This window comes from Cyphomyrmex costatus, unplaced genomic scaffold (assembly GCF_001594065.2).
Source record: "Cyphomyrmex costatus isolate MS0001 unplaced genomic scaffold, Ccosl1.0 scaffold112, whole genome shotgun sequence".
Taxonomy (NCBI): Eukaryota; Metazoa; Arthropoda; class Insecta; order Hymenoptera; family Formicidae; genus Cyphomyrmex; species Cyphomyrmex costatus.
The window spans coordinates 2398579-2423250 of record NW_017275086.1 but is presented as its reverse complement, the minus strand read 5'-3'; the positions used below and the strand labels follow the sequence as shown (position 1 = coordinate 2423250).

General features: G+C 37.3%; 1 protein-coding gene across 1 annotated transcript in view; it reads left to right on the top strand.

Annotated features, from left to right (window-relative positions):
* Positions 1–24672, top strand: part of Pi3K21B (phosphatidylinositol 3-kinase regulatory subunit alpha) — a 62134-nt gene that overhangs the window by 12820 nt on the left and 24642 nt on the right. The window contains exon 4 of the mRNA XM_018543303.1: positions 20392–20501. Within this exon, the coding sequence (XP_018398805.1) occupies positions 20392–20501 (110 nt within the window). The remainder of the gene's footprint in view (positions 1–20391; positions 20502–24672) is intronic.

The following is a 24672-nucleotide window of genomic DNA, read 5'->3' as shown; positions in this document are numbered from 1 at the left end:
GTTTTCAAGTTTTTTTATAACACAGAAAAAGAGAGAACGATTTTTTTTTTGCTGAAATAAAAAAAGCCATAAGATCTAAGTAGCTGTAAAATCTGAAAATAATTTTGTTGTTAGACAATCAAAATAATTATGTAGAATAATTATTAAACGTCGATGGCAATGTTGCAAAAAGTTTTAACATTCTAGCAACAAATTTGAGCATCATAATTATTTTGATAGTTTAACAAAATCTTTCAATAAACGATTTAGTTTATTAAGATTTACATACATTATATGGTATTTTATTGTTGATGTGTGTGTGTGTGTGTGTTGTGTTGTGTGAACAGCACGATTTTTTCAAAATTTTATAATAATGTAAAATAACTTACGTATGCATTAAAAAATATCAAAATATTTTAGATTTTTATACTCGCGTAAAGATATATTTATTTTTATATATGATATATAGGTATACTTTTTATTTTGTCCGTATCAATAAACGATATCACTTGCTTTTTTTTTTAATACATTATCAATTTTAATCAGTTCAAGTGTCTTCATTTTAATAATTCGTAGACCCGAAAAAGTGTAGATACTTACACATGAATTTTTACCTACAAATGAATGATAAATATTGCGGTCTCGATTTATTATTTGTTTCTAGATAAAAGATAATAGATTAAACAATTTTTATCTTTTTTTTTTCTCTTACGTCGTGATGATGAAATTGCTTTATATATAATGGCATCTATACATCTTAATCTTATCCTCATGTAGAGATAGATGTCCTCTTTAATCTCTTCAATACTACCGTCGACTTTAGCCATCAAGTGCTTACACGGCGCTCATTAAATAATATTTAATTTTTTATTTCAATATTTTTATTTACAAAACTTTTATTTACTAAAAGTATAATATATAAAACTTGTGTATGAATCAATAATAACTTTATCGGGTACGTATACAGAAAGATATTTGTGATCTTTGCATAGTGATAGGTAAAGTGTTCGCAAGTTCCGTTGCTGTCTACTATCGGATATCGCGACGGGAGCCCGCTATACCAGGTTAATCTTATTCGCGTAACGTCTTAACAACCGGCGTCTGTGGTGATCTACGATGGAGTCGTGAGGCGGAATTATTTCGGGAAAAATCGAAGATCGCGCGACACTTTTTCATTTTTATCGCGACAAGGGGGAGATCTGCATTGCGACACTGTCTCTCCTGCTCTTTTTGGAAACTCAGCTGGCATCCTCGTTTATCCGATTTTAGCGCGATGATCTATACGCCATAACTCCGGTTATCTCACCCCCTCGGAGACTGATGTGCGTATGGATCACACCCGGATTGGAGGGAAAGCGTGCAGATAGAAAAATTGAATGATCTAAATTCACAGATAACGTAAAGTCCTATCTGAGAAGTAATCTCGATTTTACGTAGGCGCATAAAAAAGAGATGTATTCAAAACAGGACAACGGAAATTGTGTTTTCTTTTTTTGATAGGTTGAATTAGTTGTTTTCCATTTGGAAAAGAATAAAAACTCCTTCCGTGGAAGAAAATATTTTTGGGCATTGCTAATAAATTATAATATCTTTGAATGGGGAAAATGATTTTTAGAGAAGTTATATAAATCATAAATAATGATAATTTGATAATTAAAATGACATGAGAGATATTGTTGATCTCGATATTTGTTTTGCTATATTTATATATTTATACATTTTAATATATTGTATAATCTTGCGTGTATTAAACAAAACATACACGAATAATTAGCACGCAATGACTTTGCAAAATATATGATGGAAGAAAACGTATCAAAGAATAATATTAACAAATTTTGATTCCAAAATATGACAGTGATTTAATTAAAAGAATTAATAGTTTAATTAAACTAAGTTTAGACTTTATATGCATTTCAGGAATGATTTTTTAAAAGCTTTTCTGAAAACAAGCTCGATTTTCCTTTATCAAAATCTGATCAATCACTAAACTTGAAACAAAATAATAAAGCGATCACAAAGTCTTGAATAAATTCGCTCATCCAAAATCCCCAGTTATATCCCTATCCTCAGTCGAGCTCCAATCGATATTAGAGAACCACTCCTGAAATTCCCTCAACGTGCTACCGCACTCGACACATTGAAGCATCGGCCTTGGCCAGCTGCTATGCTTGTCAAGGATTTCGCATCCTGGGCGTTGATGACGTCACTCGTTGTCCAAGGGTCGGAAAACTCGGAAATAGATTGAACGGTGGGGGAAATGAGGCTTGTGTCGATGTGCGCGTATGCACGTAACCCGCCGACGCATGTATAGTCGCTCTATGCAATTTGTCTTTGACAGTCGTGTATATCTTCTGGCATATCGATCATACTCGTACGACACGATATCTCCTTTCCTGAGATATTTTTTTTTTTCTTAGTCTTCTCGGTCATCGAGATATCGTTGATACTGTTAATATAATACGGCATGCTTTATTGGCTACTTGTAATTAGCTGCTTTCCGTCTTACATAAACGCAAGACTTGAAAATTTAGTGCATCGGTATACACACGCTCGTTTATCAAAGTATAATATATTGTAATATTCTTCTGTTCTTCGCCAACTGACATTCTTTCAAATGTAATTTTTGTTGGTTGGTTGCGCGATATTTATTGTCGAAGGCGCGTTTTGTCCTCGGGACGCGTCCGTTCGGTAGCTATACACTTCGTATATAGCTTACCGTCGTGTACGTGCATTGCCGCTCGTACGCGAGCATGGTATCAAGTCGGTCGATTAAACTAAAATTAACTCGTTCAGTTCGCACGAGTTCCCTCTTTTGGAGCATTACGTTTACGTTGACATGTCCTTATATTCTGGAAACTATAGAGATCTCTGCTTTATCTAGCATATATTGCCCCTTTAAAGATATATTAATTAATTAAAAATATGTTATCTTTTATTAATTTTATTTTTAATGACGTTCTCTTATTTTGTAAAAGATTTATTAAAATTTTAAACTGAAAATCTATCACATTATTATTTATTGTAAATTTTTAGTTTTACAATTCAAATTTGTGTGTGTACTAAATCTTGATTGTCTCTGTTTATTTTAAAAAATGTTAACCTTAGCAAAGTTTTTATTTTGTAAATAAATATATAATTCTATTCTTTTGATTTTATATATTTTTTATTTTCTAAATTGAGATTAATAAAAGTTGTATTTTAATAAAAATAATTATTTATCTTACAATTAGATTAAAAGCCTTTTTTTTCGAGGCATTTATATTTTATCATTGGCAAGTTGACTTGACAGATTTTTATGTAGGTATTGTATTACATTAATTATTAATCAAAAGTTGATCATTAATTACAGTATTTATCTATTCATAAATACATAATTTTATCGTCACTTCGAGACGTCTTGTCTTGGACTAGTTTCCAGCACTCATTCGAGAATATATTTTTATCTTAATCATAATGAAAGATAATCGGTCTGGACTTTATTTTATCCTTCGACATCTGTCGATAAAGCGTACTTTGTCTGCTTGAGGCGCTTTTTGTGAATCTATTTTACCCCCATATTTGAGAGCGTACTTCTTCCTCGAACGAGTTAATAATGAATATCGATTTAGTACTTGTCTATGCTAACGTTTTAATGTATGTTTTAATGTAATCACTATTACAGATTGAATTTTTTTCCTTTATAAAGTCCATTGTGTAATTAACTTTTTATCATTTTTTTGTTTGTATGTCTTATATAACACAGTGATCTAAACAACGTTTTTATCGTCAATTTGAATTCACGTGATACATAATGACATTTAAATATATACGCGTTGTTTAAAGATAAACGTTTAAACAAATACAAATTGTTCTAATATAGAACAACGTTTCGTAATATAAAATTGTATATCTATACTGAAACAAAAATATACCTACTAGATTTTAATAAATAATTGTTTGTATAATATTAATAAATATAACATTTTTGTGAAATAAATAGGTATATTTGTCAAATAAAAAATTTAATAATTAAATCAAATTAATGGTTTTTGTATCAAACAAAAATATATGTTTATCTTTAGTAAATATTTAACTGCAATGGTACTTTAACAAATATTTATTGAAATTTAGTATATTTTTCTCTCAGTATGAGACTTTCTTCCATTTAACAGAATTTTCACAGAGATTTTTAAAAATATTCTCTTTCACAGCATTTATGTTAAATAAAAATTTTCGGAAGTCGAAATTTTTATTGAAGATATTGTTTTGGTATGAACGATTTATCTCGATGTCAGATTTTTTAATTTATTAAAAAAATGTTATTTAAGAGTATACAGATTTTTTTTATTAAGAAATTACGAGAAAGTAAGAAAATATTATACAATAAAGCTTTCAGAAAAATATCAAATTTTCGTACTTTTTAGATATATTAATTATTTTGGTTAGAAATACGTGATATATTGCATCACAAAGAAATAAATCTTGATCGATCCGTGATGAGAATTTGATCATCGTCCAAATTCGATTATCGTCTTGCTCGACCCCGTTGCATTCGCCGGTACATTCTGGAATATATATATTTTATTTAGCCACACTGCGGTACCTTTTCTATTCGCTGGGGTTTAAAAATTTTATTTAGTTACCCACGATTTATCGCTAGCTGCACGAATTTTTTAACGTCACAAACGAAGGTTGGAAAACCAGAAATATTTAACACTCAAGGTAGACTGTAAATGTGAGTTGGTATTTATTTCTTCATCTATTTAATGTCGCATTTAATATTAGATTCAGATATCTAACAAGCTTCATACGTCTAATACGAAAGTAGTTTGTGGCGTTATTACGATGTTCAACATAATAATAAGCGTTCAAAGAGAATATCAATTAATGGCGTTTACTTTCTACTTTATTCGTAGCTATACGCAAATATGATTTTTCCAATTCAAAATTCAAGTTCTGATAAATAGGGAATGTGAGTTACGTTTGAGCTGTCAGAAACCGGATTCTCCGTGATCAATTTTACTTTGGATAAATTTTTAAATTTTTAACAGAGTGCGTTAGTTTATAACTTCACATTAAATTTCTCTATATATTTTTTACTTCACGGAATCGATCAGTGTAGCTTGTGAGAGGTGCATTTAGCTCGTGAAACTCGAGAACGCGAACCTCCCTTCCGACGACGACGAACGCGGCGAATGGCGTGGCGTACGTGGACGCGCGCACGATTTTCTTTCGTCGGTAATTTCCGTTGCAATTAGCCTACGGCCGCGTTTCGGGGAATGCCGGGATGCACGCGACGGAGCTGCATTGATTCGCAGATACAGAGGCAGCGCAGCGGAGGTGCGCTCGGGGTGCGGAGGTCATGGGTAATGGAGTGCACCGTCACGTTGCTATGGGAAATTCGGGATTCCCCGGGTTAAGGGTCGAGGAATAGCCGCTCGCGATCGAAAGGCTTCCACAGACAATCGCCATTTGAAGCTTTTATGTCTCATTGTTTCGTCGACGCGTCCGACAAATTAATTAGCGTTGAATTAATCCGTTTGCGAATAAACTGAAGAATAAAATAAATCGAGTAAATAAAAAAAATTCTATTTATATGTGTAATTTAAATAGAATGAGCTTTTATTTGTGTTTTTAATTAGACGATAATTGATACACTTTGTATACTTAATTAATTGCTCTGCAAGCTGTGGATATGCGCCAATTAATATTTGGTATTTTGGTTATTTGAATTATTTCTGCACTGTATACAGATTTAAATTAAATTTATTGATGGCAACTCAATTTATTCGCTTAAATTGTTCCTTTTCTGTTCATGCTACTCGATAAATAATTGAGTCAGCAACCAGCGAATAAATTGCCACTCGGCAAAATTTTTAAGAATGTTACGAACACAGATAGATAGATATCACTATGGAAAATCGAGGGACTCGTCATCGATGGCGATTGCGTGCCTAATTATCGGTATTTCGAGGTATACAGCAGTTCGGCGAGTTACGTAACGTCACGCCATTGTAACGCGACGCGTTAACGTTTTTTCCTCGCTCGACCCCTCGTCGCACGATTTTGCAAATTGCGACATGACGATCCATCAGATGCGACGTCTTTCTGCATGAGCGGCAATCCTCGCTAAAGAGTCCGGCGATCGATTCGCGGAAGGTGTATGGGCGATGCAACATTCGCGCACGATCGAGATAAAAAATAAAAGATAACGCGGTGGGTTTCGACGCTTCTCGCATCGTGTCGACGTTAACTTCTTCCGTGACTGAACAGGGTAATTTTTGCATCTCGAGAAGGATATCTCGAAGATTGTTAAGGATGTATACACGTATTTTTCATCAAAATAGTAAGTTATGAAAAAATTATAGATCTTTTTTTTTTATATTGTGTGTTTGAAAATAATAAATACCTACAAAAAGTTTGGCGGCGATTTAAACCCTGGATCAAAATTATTTCAATAAAAAATAAATATGTTTAAAAAATAATTAAGATAAAAAATGAAAAAATTTTTATTTAAATTATAAAATTATTGTTGAACATAAATATTAACTTTATTGGACTGTTTTTATAAGTATATGTATAGTAATATAACATTTATTTTTTTATGAGAGAGTATCCAATTCCAGTCACTTTTTGTAGAGACTACACGTAATACATGCTTAGGTGGATTTATGTATTCAGATACACGAACGATATAAATTATACAAAAAAGTAATGTTATACGTAATTACTTTATGATTTACTCTTGTTATATTTTTCTAAACTTTAAATATAATTGGATTAAATTACGCCTATATATCTGTCTTTATAATTTATTATGAAATTATAATTATATTTTGATTTTACCAACAGTATACTCCAGTGGGATTATAGAGAAGATAATGCTTCAGATAAATTATATAAACAGATAAAAAGTTTTACGTCATTTTTGCGTACTGTTTTCTTCGTATCTTCTTAGTCTTGCTTATAAGAAATTTAATAGAGACATAGAAATCTAGGTTATAATAACAGTAGCCGAGCATGATTTTTGTAACGTAATGATGGACATTTCTCGGTACAGATAAATTAATGCTAAGCCAGCACGAGCGAACGCATTGAGTTTCACTCGTCGAAACTGCCAAGTAGCATTCGCATTTATCGCCTCGTCTAAATCGTTTGGTTCTTGCAAAAGTTGATCGCAGTGGCAGTGTGTTTGAAAATCTAAAATGTGATCGAGCAGATTGATGAGCCTTATCTATCTTAATATGATCGATTAATTTTGGCAAATTAATAAAAGACGAAAAGATTTGTTTGGCATGAGTTTGTTTTAAAAAATTATTACGTTTTCGGATCATCGATTCGATCCAGCTTCGTTAGTGTCGTGCTATCTTTAACACGTGCCACGTGTATTCATAGCGACGACTAAAGGCGTACAGATAGGAGGCGACGTTTCGATGAAAGATAATCACGATACCGCGAACGCGTGACGACGTTGATGAGTAGTGTGATGCGTCGAGAGGAAATCCGATTTAAATGGCTATAGTAGAGATTACGACTTAAATCAGGTTATGCTCATATTTATTGTGCGCATTTTTTTTTTTTTTAATAAATGACAAAAAGTAAGTAATATTTGAAAAGATACATTATCGTATCAGACTATTCGAAAAATAAATAAATTTAATTGATTACAATTTAATTGATTATTTAATGACTTACATATTTTTTAAAATAAAATAATTTCTCTAGAAATAACTGTATTTTTGAGGCAATAAAGAAATTTTCTTATATTGAAAATATTGATTCTTGTACGGAAATTGAAGAAAAGAGGTGATATTATGGAATAGGTGGGAATTGGAATACTACGATATCTTATATAGTTTGCCTTGCATTCTAAGGGGGGGGGGAGGCAGCCATTAAAATTACTTCTTCACAGTCTGCTTAGACATTATAACGTGGTTACTGGTCATTAGCGTTTATTGCGTGTTGTAAAAGCTGCATTTCAGATTTGCAGATAGTTTACAGATAGTTTTGCAGGTGTGTATTCTTTACATAATTTTGAGAAATATATTGGTATTATTATATAATAATTTTGTAACTCTCTTCAGTTTAGCTTGGAGTCCTTGAATGTGGCTTTTAAATGATATAATCGAACTAACAATAAGTTTGATAACGAAATGTATGCACACACTCTCTCTCTCTCTCTCTCTCTCTCTCTCTCTCTCGACGTATAAAATGATACTATATATATACTATATATGTATATACTAGTTGATGGTATATTCCATATTCTTCTTTATCCATAACTACAATCTTTTTTCTTCTTCATTATTTTGTAAATTACTATTTGTTCTTATAGCTAAGAAACTTGTACTCTTATTTATATCATAATTTATATTACTCTATGGCTAACAAAATACTAAAAGTATTATAATTATGTTACATGAATATCTACTATGTTTTTTTCAATAAAATGATATCTCTTTTTTTTTTTTAAATATTTTCTTGCAGTAAATATAAATGGTAAATAAAGTTTTTATCTGTTTAAGTCTATTTTATCTATTTATTTCTTGCAAGTATATAAAGTTGAAAAATACACATAGAAAAATTAACAAATTATTAGAAATAATTAATTGGAGCTATTGGATCATCATAAAAAAATTTATTAAAATACGGATGCATAATCTTAATGTAGCGCTTTTTATTCTATTTTGCATTATTTTTTACTCACGAGGAATACAGACTTTACCGCGTCCATCTAATAGCAGTACTACTGATAGACTTAGTGAAAAGTTTAATTTAATTTTTTTTTGTCCCCTTTGAAGCATACATTTTTTCTAACGTACAAATTTTTTAAATAATAAGAGATTTTTGGAGTCGCTACACACTACATCTAAAGAGCAAAGTGATATTAAATAACGTCTTAATAACATTTTAATGACGTCTTTAACGTTAATAAGACATCATTAAAACGTCATTAGGCATTATTAAAGCGTTATTTTTCTACTTGGATAATTACGAATATGAAGTTAGATTGTGAAAGTTATAAAATTTTAAAATGACGGATTTAACATGACGAACTGTAAATGTAAAAATTAATCAGTCATTTGAAACTGGGTATTTAAACGATTTGGAATCGTTGTATCGAAAAATAAAAATTAGTAGACTTAATATGCCAGGTTCATTACGCAAAAAATTGTTGACTGATTAAAACAGAAGCAATAATTGACGGTTTCGAATTGGATAAATCGTAAAACATATATTTGTCGAGGAATTTTTTGTAAGTGACAAGAAGCGCAACAAACCTTGGAGAGGGAATCTTCTGTACATCTATATACTTTAAATTAAAATACGTAACGATCGCTCGCATAACACGGGCACGATGCGGCTTCAGCCGATCATTAAATGCAACAGCACAGCACCGATGCGGACGGCCGCGCCCGTATAATACGGAGTGGACGGCCTGTTTTTGCTCCATTTTGCTCCCGCGATACTTTCGTACCGCACGCATCACGTGTGCGCATGCAACCTGCGCTGCAACCTCGCTGGAGTCTCGAAAACAAGCGCTCTCCCTTGCTATTTATCTTGGCTGTGACACGGAAGTATCTAACCCTTTGGGATCTTTGGGTATTTTTAAGTACGGTAAACAAGTACATGCGAGTGGAGGAGAAACAAAATTGTTTTTCTTTACGTTCTTTTCTTTCAATGACAAGAGAAAAATACTTATGGTTTTTTTATTTTAAATAACGAGCCTGAAATAAATTTGTCACGAAAGTATAATTGTTGTTCGAGATTTATTGTCATGTGTGTGCAAAGTTTAAAATGTATGCATAAATTATATCGTTCCTATGAATTATAAAAACAATAGTATGTTATGTTTTCATGGAAAGAACAGTTTGTTAAAACATCTAAAAATTTAGTTAGATACAGATTTGAAAATAATTTTGTTAGACTAACGAAATAATTATGTATAATAGGACGCTTAAACTGGTGTTAAAATATCAAAACTTTTTGTAGTATTGTCCCATTATGTTTGAACATCCTACATAATTATTGTATTTTGATAGTCCAACAAAACTATCTTAAATCTGTATCTAATTAAATTTTTAGATACTTCAGTAAATTCGTTTTTTTTTCATATAATATTATATATGCACCTGTTTTTAGTTTTGCTTAAAATTAAATGGGCAAAGTGAAACGCGTTCTGTGGATCGATCTTGAATTTTGCGGATACATAATCGACCACTTGGCAATTCGCGTCACGATTGGTGGAATTTGCGATCAATCGGCGCTACTCCAATTCGCGGGCAAACACTCGCCACAGACATCCAGGATCTTCGAGTTTTTGTTGGGTGTTATTTTAGCTGTTGGTTTGAACAGTACAAAGTTGGATATTATCGGATGCGATATTCGTGAGTGCGCCTCATGTGAGATTAGAGATACCTAATGGCCTGCGAAATTGCCGCAGAACGCGATTCACAGTGCATTTTGCAAATCGTACCGGATGAGAATGCAGGAGTGATGCGTCCGACATGATCGATGCAATCATTGATCATTATCGTTAGATAGATGAGAGAAAACGTTTTTAATATTTAATAGCGTTTGGTTTTTTTTTTATTAAGTGATACAGACTATTCCTTAATAAAAATTTCTTTATCGTCGAAATAATTTGTGAATAATTAACTCTTCGAAACTGAAATCTGTAACAGTTACTGGCGCTGGGTCTCTAAGATCCATCTAATTTATATTAATTAAGAGGATCCTATGTATAAAGTCGTCTATTTTATATCGATTCAATAGGACTTATATGTTCGGAAAATTCAGATCACGCGTGTTCTTCGTGAAAAGCTTGTCAAGGAAAACATTCAGATCACGCATGTTCTTCGTCAAAAGCTTGTCAAGGAAAACGTTCAGAAAACGTTTTTTCTTTTGCAACAAATAGGGACTTTATTATCTTGAAACGCGCATATGCCGTTAACAGCTTTTGTGTGTAAAGCAAATTTTTTAACCATTTAGAAACACTTTAATATTGTTTTTGTATAGGAACAACAGAATACATATTTTCAAGAAAAAGAAAAGTTGCTAAATCTCCAATGAGAACCTGATTTCCCGAAACGATTGTTCAACTTTATGAATTTTTAAAACTTTATAACTTGGAAACATAGCTGCATATTGATAAATGCCACAACTTATATATTTTTCTTAGCCTCAAGAATTACAAAAAGATTGGTATTGAAATGTTCGATGAATACTTTCCGTTGTAAGTATATTTTAATAAGAATAATTCAAATTTTTGTAGATATAACAATAAAGAAGGAATTTTTGATTTTTTAATAGAGATTTATAATTAAATACAACAATAAATCCACTGTCATCTCCGGGAATCAAATTCTAAAGTTACACTCAATTATTTAACTAAAATATACAAGATGGAATTAGGATAACGTTAAAAATTGAATAAAATATCGTAATATTTATTTAAAGTTTTAATGTAATTATAAATCAAATATTTAGAATTTTTGAAAAGTTAGAGTTGAATTGACACACACAGCAGCGTATAATATTTATATAGAAAGACACTTTATATAACTTTTACGTTTGACTTTTAGACGCCTATTTGATGACAAATTTAGCGAAATTATATATTGTAGATATTTTAAATAATCCAAAAATATAAAATTCGAGATTTGCGCATCTCTGAAATAAAGTGTTTATAAAATAAAATGTCTGTGTATAAGAGAGAAACATCTTCCACTTTTCCATATTATTTAGCCACATGTCGTTACAGTTATTTTCAATAGACGCGAATCGCACTTGAATAATCCTCAAAATATTCTAAAATTGCTTTACATCGCTAAGCAAGCACGTTTAAACATATTTTCACAACCATCGAGAGGGTGCGTCATTAAGAGAGGAGAGGAAGAGAGAAAGGGCGTTCTCGCACAATCACGACAATCGATCCGCCGAATTTCAATAAAGGGCACCGGGTCTTCGCGTTGGGCGAAGGGACGACTGTGCGGCGTGGGCGGCCCTGTGACCTTGAACAGGACGTGCCTGACGCAGTGCGCACGCGCGTTCGCCCGCAGGGTTCGATCATCCTTCGTCGCCGGGAGCCCTTCGCCACACCGGCTGGCTTGGAAAGTCGCTTTTCACTTTCACGTCCCTTTCCCTATCCCTTCGTTCGCCCGCCCGCCTGCGTCTCCCGTTCCACGCAGCGCGCTTTTACGCGATAAGAACAAGAGTCAGGTCCGCTTGTAAAAGGATCCTCTTAGCAAGTTGCGGGGGAGTGCAATCAAGAGATTCTCGACTTGGAAAAAAGAAGATAAAATAATACACGCATATCACGTAGATGATCGCGTACGAAAAGGTATCAACGTTAACGCAATCGAGTATACAAGTTTGATCAAAGGACCTTCTCGTGTCTCCCTTTATTTGAACGCATCCTTAAAATTCGGGTTTAAATTACTTCGTTAGCCGATACTCGCTTTTTTCCCTATATATAAAGTCGTCTATTTATATCGATTCAATAGGACTTATATGTTCGGAAAATTCAGATCACGCGTGTTCTTCGTGAAAAGCCTGTCAAGAAAAACGTTCAGATCACGCGTGTTGTTCATGAAAAACTTGTCAACGAAAACGTTCAGAAAACGTTTTTTCTTTTGCAACAAATAGGGACTTTATTATCTTGAAATGCATATGCTGTTAACAGCTTTTGTGTGTAAAGCAAAGACCAACCAAGTTGGCCGGAAAAGTTCTCAGATTATTCGAAAATGTCAATTCATTGGATATTTACTTAGCAATACGTAACGTATCATCTATTTTTGTATTTTTTTTACGCACGTTGTGTTATTATTTTATCATATGTTTTACGTAATAACATGATAAAATATGTATTGATGAGCGTATATACATGTAAATTTTAAAAATAATTTGAAACGCGAATGTCATGGTTAACAAATATCTTACAAATAAAGTATTTTGAAGTATTTACTTTACCTAATGTGTTAAATTTTTTTGGTAAGAATTAATGAAGAATATGATTCAAAGTTAGAATGTCTAGTGGGGTTGTATAATTAACTAAAAGCGTCGATGAAGCTCTTTGTATCTTTTGTGCAAAGAAGGGATTAAAGAGGGATGAGATGTTCTGAAGAAGATGAGCCACTCTTAAACCTCTATTTTTTAAATATAATTAAGGCACGATTCTTTTATTAATCATCAAACATCTGAGATGGCTTTGATGTTGATTACATTAATTAAGTTTTCAAGCAGGCTTTTCATATTTATTTGTCATTGTTGTTCCTTGCTGAATGATACATCATAAAGAACATCTTTAAAAATATCATGAAGATTTATGTTTGTTTCGACAATGGCAGAATTATGTCTGACACGAATGAGTTTTATGAGAAGGATCGAACACTTCAAAAATAGAATACTGAGTCGATTCTATTGGTGCACATAGCAGAGTTAATATATAGTTCTCTCGTTACGCGATCGCGCTGTATTGTCTGTTTAATAGCAATCTTTATATGTGAACGATTGCAGACAAGTGTTCGGTCCTTTATCGCAGCTGGTCTTAGATAAGAACGAGTCTCAGTTGATAGATATTGATTATGATTTGACTGTAATTCTTCATTAATCGCTTGGATCTTGTTATATATAAGACAATTGATCGAGGAAGTGTCAAACGTTCATGCCAGATAAAAGTGGACAATATTTTTTTCCAAGTGAATTTTCATTTTTTGATAAATTTTAATTTTTTTTCTTATTGTTTAAACATATTCTGATAATAAATGTTGCAAAACAGCTTTATAATTTTTCGTTACTAGTACTATGTAAAATTGTGCAATAAACGGTATTATAAATATTTAAAAAAAGGTATTTTTTAATCGATGGCAACAAAGTTTTCATTAATTTGAATCAATTTAATTAGTAATATTATTTTTTATTGCTTTTTTATAATATCGAGATATGCTCGAAAAACGATATATTTTTTTAATAGTAGATATATGTTTTGTTTGATAAATTTTGGAGCAAAATTTGTCCGCCTTTGTTTCTGGGATTTATTTGTTTAATGACGCGTGGGTTTGATTGAACACATTATCAACCTCCGCCAGCCATGCGTGTCACGTTAACTATAAAATTCATGTCAACGCTCGCTCTCGTTGCCCGATCAATATCCGTTGCGAAGCGGTTTTCTCGCGCGCGCCCGCCGCTGTTTCGTTAAACAAATAATTCGGAAAAAAAGCAAGCTGCAGCGAAAAGCATGGAAACGAATCGAATTTTTATCGTCGAAGCTGACACGTGTGAATTTATCACGAAGAATCGATTAACCTTATCGTCATGATAAACCGAAAAATTGATTTCAATTTCAAAAATGGATACTATGGCTTTGTAGAAAAATTGACAAGATGATATAATGGATTCTAAACCAAATTTCATTCGAAGATCTCAGCATGAAAACGAGAGATCCTTCAGATCGTGTTATACAATTCAAAACGAGATTTCATTTGTAATCGAATCTATGCATAAGGATACATCCAGAAGAATATCGAAGCTACGTCAATCTTCTTTTCCTAAGAAGCTTGTCTGGAAAATTTAATCGTCGTTCCCGAAGAACTGAGTGCAAAGGAAGAATAGTCGAAACTCATTCTTCGAGATTTTAACTTATTCTTTTCACTGTAAAATTTCAGCTGAATCCATGCGACAAAATAAACCTCGAAAACTGCTCCAGTTTTTCCAGGACTGACGTCTTTTAGTCTTGTGGAAGAGGCTGCAGAGACAAAGACTTTCGAAGCACGTCAGAAAATGCGCGACTGAGTTCCCCTTAAAGCACGCCCCGCGTGCATGCGTCTGAAACACAACGTGCTCGCACAGTCAAGCATCTTATTTTCAACATTCCAGAAGCGATTCCATCGACTTCTTGCCCCGGCTCAATCAGACACGATCATCGAGTAGCGAGGAGTTTTTTGGTGTGTGCTCCGAGAGGCCTCCGCCATTCCGAAATTGTTTCGTCAGAGGCGATCGATGAGGAATACCTAATATCTTGGAAAAATTATCGCCCAAAATTCAGCAAATTATTTTCGTTTACTATTTTCCCTGATCAGACTAATTCAGAGGAGATATGGTAAATAAAAATAAATATATATTGTTTGATAAAGATAAGACAACCTTCTTATCTTGTCTAAATTTGATCCAACCAATCTGTCATCTTTGAATCTTTATTTAATCTGCGCGATCGTTGAGTGAAGAATCAAATCGTAAACTGAACCGAACGGTCTTTGTTATTCATGTAATTCTCATCATCACAAAGGTCAACCCGTTGATTTCTAACACTAAGGTCATTTGGAAAATCACAACGATTCGACACCAACAGGCTCCTAGAATTATATCGTAGACTCTGAAGCAGGACGACGGGTGATTTTCGAGGAGTGCGTATCCTCGTTCGTCCAGCTCGGTCGATCCGCTCGTCGCCTAGGAATGTTCGGCAGGAAATTTCCATTCTCCCGACGGTTCGATCGGGTTGAAACGAACGGCTCGGGGCCCCGGCGTCGTTCCGGCACGAGTCTGCTCAGCGTAAAGGCCACGAGAAGAACCGACAGTTGGCGGAGATGGCCGAGGTGCCGTTGCGCCGAACCACGAGCTACCCTCGGCAGCAGCTCGCGGCTGGCTATGGCTATTGACCGAGCTTGGCGGACCGGCCGGTCAGCTGTGCGCCTCGCCGGCGGTGTGGTATTCTCCTCCGCGGCCAGGAAGAAGCCGTCCACGTAGACGAGACGGTGTGTCGTTCAAGCCGGCGAAGATTAACCGGCGTAAGTTAGCAACGGTGGGAACTGAAACACAAGCGAACATCCGTCCAGAAGAGTTGAAAGGAGAGCCAGCGGGGACTCCCTCAGGAGAGGAATCCAGCGGCGACGGTAGTGCTTGAAAGACCGCTCGGTCTCCGGGCGTAGTAGACGATAGAGACGGTTCCCCGGGGAGCCGTGCGTTCGTACATATGCCCGCGAGTGGAATTGAGGGGAAAGAGAGACTGACTGCTCCGGTCTCGTCGTCATTGTCGATGGATCGGTCCGAGTGAAAGCCCAAAACGTGCAAATCGCTGGCTACACGCGCTGCGGCAAGTAAAGGCAGTTGGAGTAGGAAAGTGAACCAAACGGAGAGCGGGGGTCAAAGAGAGAGTAAGAGAGAGAAGAAGAGAAATATACTGAGAGAGGAAAAACAGAGAAAGAGTGAGAGCGAGGGAGGGAAGGAGGAACTTGGCTCACGGGCAATACTCGAGACATGTAGAGACCGACCGGCTGTGCACGGCCAGCGCGGAGACGATCGCGCGAGAGAGGACCTGAGAGAGAAAGAGAAAGAGAGAGAGAGAGAGAGGGAGAGAGACAGAGAAGGAACGAGAGAACGGCAACGAGCGGTTCCGAGAGGGACGGGAGGAGAGGTTGGTGGGAGGAGAAACTGAGGGAGAGTGAAAGAGAGATAGATCGACCGAGTGTAGGAGAGACACCGAATGAAACAGAGCGAAAGAGAGAAAAGGATAGGCAAATAGATAGGTGTCGTGTACGTATGCGTTGCGAGTGACGAGTGTGCCGTTGCAGGTGTGTGCGCGTGTTGCAGGCAGGCCGCCGGCACAAAAAGTGCTAGGCCCAGTGGACTTTTCCATACCGGAGGAGGACTGCGTGCATACGTACATACGTGCGTACATCGTGCGTGCGTGCCGTCCGCGCGCGTGTCTGTGTGCGCGAGAGTGCGCGCGCCGCCTTCGCGATCGCGGACGGACACGCCGGCGAGTTTTCGGCCGAGTACCTGCGAACGAGGACGGACGGGGACCGATCGACCGACCGACCGACCGACCGACCGATCGACCGACCGACTCTCCTCTCTTCTCGTGGTCTACGCGGTGACTTCCGCTAAAAGAGGAGAGACGGGCTGAAAGCCAGGTAGAGTCGCACCAAAGTCAATTTGATTTCGTATAGTGCGCGCGTCAGGTGCGAGAAGAAGAGAGGAGAAAGAAAGAAAGAGAAAAGGAAGAGGGTTGGTGAGAGAGAGAAAGAGAGAGAGAGAGACCAGGACGTTGCAGCATCGACATTGAAAGAATTCTTTTACGTGGACGGCTTTATCGGGTGGAAGCGACCGCGGAATCGTCGACAGCGAGAAGAGGAGGTAATAGGATCGTCCGTCACTGAGGTCTACCTTGCCGGCCGAGAGAGAGAGGGAAAGAGGGAAGAAGATAGCGAGAGAAAGAGCGAGCGAGTGAGCCAGCTTGGTACACACGAACTCCGTTCCGACTCTGACTCCTCCGTCGCCACTAACTCGCGGTCGGTAAAGTGTCGGGACGACGACGGCGGTGGTGATCCGGCGAGACACGACCGTTCGCGAACGAACGGCTGGCAGTCGCGGCCTTCTAGTGGACGTGATAAGGACGAGCGGCGCGATCCGTCCCGGTGAACGAAGTGGTCGGTTGTGCGAAGCGCGAGAAGAAGCTGCGAAGGGAAGACAACAGGAAGAAAGGAAGCGGTCGGCGGATATTCGAAGGTTGCGGCTTCTCGATCGGAGAATTTGGTGTTGCATTTAATACTACATACTCCAATTGTGCCGATACTCACGAGATTCTAAAGGAACTTGAGGAGATCTAGGAAGCGAGATACTAAAGAAAATAAAATCCCCGCGGAGGAGAAAGCTAACGTCGACGACGAGAGAAGATATATAAGTCCTTGATCGACAATCCGTTACTACGTGGGCTTAATCACGGTCGACGGTGCGGAGAAGGCAGAAGATAGCCAAAAGGAAGAAAGGAAGTAGCCGGTGCGTCCTTGATGGCCCATCCGGTGGTACGTGATCGAGCTGTGTCGCGACCGACATTGGCTCGGCTCCGTCGCATCGAGGGAGATTAGAGGCGATCCACGTTTTACTCGCTTCATTCGGCAGACAACGAACGCCGGCGAAGCGACGGGAGCAACGAAGGAGAGCTACGAGGGGGGGAGTGAGGAGAGGAGAGGATCTACTTGCTGATCAGCGTGAACCCCGGGCGATAAGCGGCTCCCGTCTCGAGTTGACGAGCCGCTGACTCGGCGGACACGGGAGCCGGTTGTTTCAACGCTATTAGTGCCCACGATGACTTCAATTATCCGCGAGTGACTTCCACGTTTGCGCGACGGTTTGTCTGCCGCCTGATCTGGTCGTTTTGCGACCACCCGCTGCGCTCTGTGCCGGTTTCCTTAACAGAAACGAGGACTCTCCCTGACTTCCACGTGTCGAGAACTGCCGATTCTGGATCCTTGTGAGTGATCTCGTGGCAACGTTTCGACCGGAAATGTGCGATTGAACGTACCGAAAGATCTCTCTTCCGTACGATCGCACACATCGTTGATCTACCTGGAGTCTCAACTTGATCTACCATTATTAATTGCTTTGAGGATAATCCAGCAGCGTCGTTCCATCGGATTAATTCGTCCGGGACGAATTTCCAGATTAACGGACGGGCGATCGCCTTTCACTCTATCCGGGATTACTCCGGGATCGTGCTCGATAAGCCACGAGGATTCCCGTACGCTCGCGCTCGCGCGCGAGGCTACGCTTGAAAATCGCTCGGTGTCGTTGCTTGACAAAACCGGTTTCGTTCGGCTCAGCGAATCTCGGCGTTTATACAAAGGTCGTGTGTGAGAGCGCGCCGCGCGCGCGGCCACGGGAGAGTGTATGGTAGGAGTGAGATTTATGGAAAACGAATTTACACGAGGTCACACCCACGGGAGTGGCTGTATATTTTTCTATCTTTTTATTCTGTATTTTCGTTTCGTTCTCTATCCCCCTCGTCCTGTCTCTTTGTAACTCGCACTTTCTTCCAATCCGCCTCTGGGTCTATTAGTTTATCCACGCGTTTTCTTTATTAATAATAACGACGAAGCCGATACAACAGAGAATTGTCGGCCAGACCACGTTGAAGATCCTTGAAGGAACGTGATCTCGATCGCAAGAGAGTGATATCGCTCTGATATCAGCCAACCGAATAAATATGCCACATTCGCGGCGGCCTTGAAGAATTTTCTTCGAGCCGACAGTCACCGTGCGCAGGATCAGCGAACTCGATATCGCCGGCAACGAAGCACAAGGGAATTCACAAGGCGGCTCATCATGCTAGCGACCTTGAGTATCCAAGTGTCTCCGATGACTGAGAATCGCGATCGATCGAGTACGTAACTACCGGACGGCGAATCTCGAAGATTTTGGAGGATGTCGGGGGACCTGGGTGGCCCGCGGGAGGAGCAGGACTCGTCGGCTGAGTCGAACAGCAGCAACGTGTCAGTTGCGGAAATATCATCGCCGAGGAAAATTTAGCTGTCTTGCCACGAGCACTTGCTTGATGATCGGTCACGGCAACGATGAAGCGTGCTACGAGCGCATCCGTTGCGGCCGCCACGGCCGCCGCGACGCAAGTGCATCACCAGGCGAGGATCCAGGAGTTGTTCTCTCCCGGATCAATGCCGACGGCGGCGGCGGCGACGATGACGACGACGTTGACGACGACACTGACGACGACGGCGACGACGACGACGACATCGACGAACACGAATACGACGACGATCGTCGGCACCTGCACAGACGAGCTAGATAAGCAAATTACGATATCCTCCCGGCTGGAGTCGAAAGGCTCACCGAAGATTAGTCCTGGAACAGGCGACGATAGCAAGGCTAAGTCTACAGTAATGTCGCGATTATTAGCTGTCGATTCAGATAACTACATGCTGCGCAAGGCCGCCACGACGGCGACGACGGCGGCTACCAACGGCGCCACGGCGCCGTCGTCTAACACCTCATCGTCATCATCGTCGTCGTCGTCGTCGTCATCGTTGAATGGTTCCGCGAGTATGCAACTGCAACGGCAGATGCAGAATCTTGCCATCGGATCGGCCACCGCACCGTCGATCCTCGCAACGTACGGCAACGGCAGTGATCACGTTGTCGGTCAGCTGTACGATGTCACGCGGGCAACGTCCAGATCGACGGCGACGTACGTATCACCCAGGTGGTACACCACCAGTAATAATAACCAGGCGACGAGGCAGCATCGGGAAGGAACGGCGGTAGCGGCGACCGCGCAACTCGAGGAGCAATCCTTGCAGCAGCTGCAGTCGCGTACGGCGACGTCGACGTCGACGCGCGACGACGCGACGACGCCCGCGGCGTCGGCGGCGGACGGTGTCGAGAGCGAGCTCGGTTTCACGAGGCCGGTGTGCGCGAGACCGGTGTCCTTTCATCGGTACATGTGTTGGTGTAGCGCGCAGCAGCAGCTGCAGCTGCAGCAGCCTGCTGTGACGGAGGGCGTCGACGCGAACTCCTCGATCGGTCGCGCGAAGGGTGCCAGGGGCTCAGCCACCCACGAGGGGTCGGCAACGAGACGAACTGTGCGCGATGATAATAGTAGTCTATGTTGCTGTATGTGCGGTTCTCTATGTCCTGCAGAGTGCCACGCGTGCTTCCACATCGTGTGCTCGGACTACAGCGGCCAGCACCTGTGCAAATGGACTACCAAGGGTCACGCGCTACCGGGCCAGGTTCACGACAAGGACAAGGTCAGTAAGCCAATGCTTCCTCATTATGTTACGAACGGCGTACCGTTCGAATTAATTATACTTGAGTTGTGCTCACGTCTTTCGGTATCTTTCATTTTTCTTTAAAGTGATCTCTTAGTTGAACAGTAAAACGAATCTTATTAAGATTCATTGCAATGCGAGCTATAGTCACATTAAAAAAGATATTATTTAAAGAATTTGTGGAATTCTTGTATGGAATGAAATCTAGTTATACGAAATTATAAAAAAAATTTTTAATTGTCCTTTGATGTTTTGTACAAAAACGGTTTTTACATACAAATCTATTGAGAAGTAATGACAATTATTTTTTAATTTTTAAATGAGTAGGTGAAATAGTAATGTTAGTTTGTTAAAAATTTTGAAAAAGAACTTTTAAAAACTGATAAGAAAGAAAAAAAGCGTTTTTCAGAGATCTTAAAATACACACTTATATACTTATTTTAAAGAACACATTTCTCTATCTGATAAGGGAGTACTATCTAATGTAAATTTAATTATAACATAAAATATTAATAAAAAATGTAACTGTAAAATTAAGAAAGATTTTAGGGTATATCTCACCTACCAATTTGTATTCCACCTTATTCCTTAGACCACCTATCTACGATGCTTAAAGATTAAAATAAAGATTATGTTCAATAATTATTTTTGTCATGAAAGACCGTTCTTCAGTAAATAGAATGCGCTGAATACGAATATGACCTCAAAAGTTATCTTTCATGTAAGGTTTCCAAGAAAGAAGGGATTGAAACCTCCTAAAATTGTGTTTGTAACTTTGTTCATAAATTCATTACGCATAATTCAGATGTTACAGCAACTTTATGAAGGTCTAACATTGAAGTTTCGACTTTTATCTTTTTGAAAAATTTAAAAATATAAAGTCCAATTTTGTAAAAAGCCATATTCATTGAAATTTACACTAGTTTACTCTTATGTGACAGCTATATTCGATTTCTCATTTCGAATTTTAAAAATCTGACTTTAGATTCGTAATTAGCGAGCCAAAAAACATAAAAGTACAAAATTTCACATAAATCCGTCAGGTAGAAAAAATATACCCCTTCAAAGGGTTAATAAAATTAAAAATTAATTTTACTTTTGTAAATATTTAGTAAGTATTACCAAGCATAATAATATAACCAAATGGATAATAATTACTATAAATTTATAAAAGTAAAATTATTTTTAGTTGATCAAACGTTTTTATTAAAATTATTTCTTTCAACATTTTTGGCGACTATTATCAAATTCTTTTTTCATTATAGCAGACTGCTGGTGAATGATTATTGAACATGGTCTTTATTTTGAAGAATAAATGTCGTTGTTTCTGAATAAATTTGTATACAAAAACCGTTTTTATACATAAAACTGAAAGGTAATTTAAAACTTTTTTAATAACGTAGTATTATCGATATCTCTTCGTTTTTATTAGTATATCTTAATATTTTAAAACATAGACCGATTTATGTATGATTTGTATCTTTCGTACATATGTAGATTCTATGACGCTTTTAAAATCGACAAAATTATCTCTCGTGCATGCACTATCACAGTTTGGCAAAATAAAAACGTGCAGAATCCTCGCGCAATATTCAAGGCAAAGTACATAACACTTAACAATGAAAATTGAACATCGATAAATTTTCACCTGTATCGAGACTCTACATAGCGCGTGGAAATATCAAGCTCGGAAACTCAAAATACTTCTAGTGATAACAATTTATCTTTGATTATGTTTCAACGGTGATTGATGTTTTATAAAATGCAGGAAATCTTAACATGCCATTCTGCACGTAAAATCGATGATGTGCAAAGCATTTTTTTTTATCGTGACACGAAATTTTATCTTCTTCCGTTTTTCTTTCGCTTTTTTTCAATGAATATGTTTGTGTGTTCAATTTTTTTTTCACTATCTTTAACCAAACGAAATTATGGAGAAACTTTTTATATTACCTTGAAAAAGTCTTGAAATTTCTCAATTAAATTAAAATAATTTATAATAAATAATTTATCGAGAACACTAAAACACGATTTCTTTACCGGCGTCGTCTTGATATAAGAAAAAAATGAATTATTCCTATTTCCAGTCATTGGGATTTGTATAAGATTTTGACATATATTTTTCGACTATGAGAGAAAAACCATCTATAGGATGTAAATTTTATATCTATTATAATCGTGAATTTTACATAAATGCACAAATGGCATGTCGTTATCAGGGCGAGACCTGTTTGAAATTCGATAGCGTAACGACCTAAATTCGACAGCGTCTGCCATGAAATTATGATAGGGAAAAAGAGGTAAAAAAAGGGATTTAAATGTCGTTTCTTTCTTTTTCATAAAAACTGATAACATGAGTTGTCCGAGCTAGAAGCATAAAATATCCGAGTTAGTATTGCGCGTTTCTTATTAGCACAATACAAAAATAAAATTAATACGATTAAAAATATTATACATATTTCGTGATATAATACATATAATGCAATATAATGCGTATAAATTTGAGAGATGATAATTTATCGAAACCTTTTGTCCTAATATTGATATTTCTTGTAAGAATATTCATTAAAGAAAACAATATGAATGGTTTTTTTTAAACTTTGTGTAACTATACGTTACGTAAATAATTGCATCTTTTTTATTTTACCGATGGAATGAAAATCAGTAGGTGTGTGAAAGCTATAATGAAATAAATCATCTAAACGCGGGAAGTAATAAATCGCATTTTATGTCTTTTAACTATCACAATTTAAGAAAACTGAAATGGACTTTCTTAGTGGCAATCTGTGATTTATGGATGACTGAACAGATTAAGTGAAGTAAATCTGATATATTTAGGTCTAATTGCAGCACAAGAGTCATTACAACGAACAATATTATAAGAAAGTCAATATTTGTGCAAGTCTTAAATTTTATCCTTTCAATCAAATTTAACGAGTTAAATATAAAACAATTACAATTTTAATTTGAAATAGAACCGAGAATAACTAATTAAGGATAAAGAATTCCTATTTTAAATATCAAAAATTTTTAATGCATTCTTGTCATCGGAAGTTGTAATCGCAGGTCTGTGAACTCTAAATGAATTTGAACACAACATTTGATTGTCTACATATTTGTCCAGAAATAATTTTTATTTACCTGCGAAAAAAACTGGTGAATTCGAGTTTCCATAATTTATCCGTATTTGTTTGCTTATAAATAATAGTTTTTGTTTCTCCTATAAAAATAAATTGTGAACAAACAGATGTATAGAAAATTTTGGTAGGATTTAAAAGTTCAATTTGTTCGTTTTATCCACAATTATTTATAAATAATTGTTTACTGTTTGTTGATCACAAAAGGAATTATAAACAAAAATTGCATAATTTTTCTCACAAGTATCTCTATCCTATCTTATTTTTTTAATTATGGACAAATTAGGACAAATTGTAGACAGTCGAATTACAGATGTAATTAAAAAAAAAAAAATTTACTCAACTCATATATTTATGAAACTTTTTTATATATTTATTTCTTGCAGTGTTGATAAAAAAATATTTATAAACAAGTTTGGACAAATTGTCAATTTCCTAGATTTTGTGATAACAATATTTTTGGTTACACGTCCGAGTTTAGGTCGATACAACAGCATCAATCGCTGCAAAACCCTTTCGAAGAAAAGGCGTTCTATAAACGTCACCGCTTGCCATATCACGGCAGGATTTCCGTCGCAGAGATGATGATTTCCGCGAAATAAGTTCCCCGTGATGAGGCATCCTAGATTAACGGGTCGAGTCGCAAAAATTCGCGACGTCGGCGATTTAATTCTCACGCCGGTGGGATGTAGCGTGCGCGGTGGCGAGGAAGAAACGATCTCCTCGACGGAGATTAATCGAGCGCGTCGATCGGACGGATGGACGGATGCGCGCGGATGTAACACGCGCTGCCGGCTAGCTTGGATTATTCGGACGAGGACGACAAGCGAGAGCTTATCTCGCGGCTGTCGTCATATCGTGGACTCGGGGTTACGGCGAGAGGTTACATTTTCTTTTTTCCACACTTTTTACGCTCTTACTTTATCGGACCCTCGCTAACCGATAGCAACGGCTGGAGGCACACGGAGATGTCTCTTCTCTTCGCGTCACCTTATCCCTCCCCCCCCCCCCCC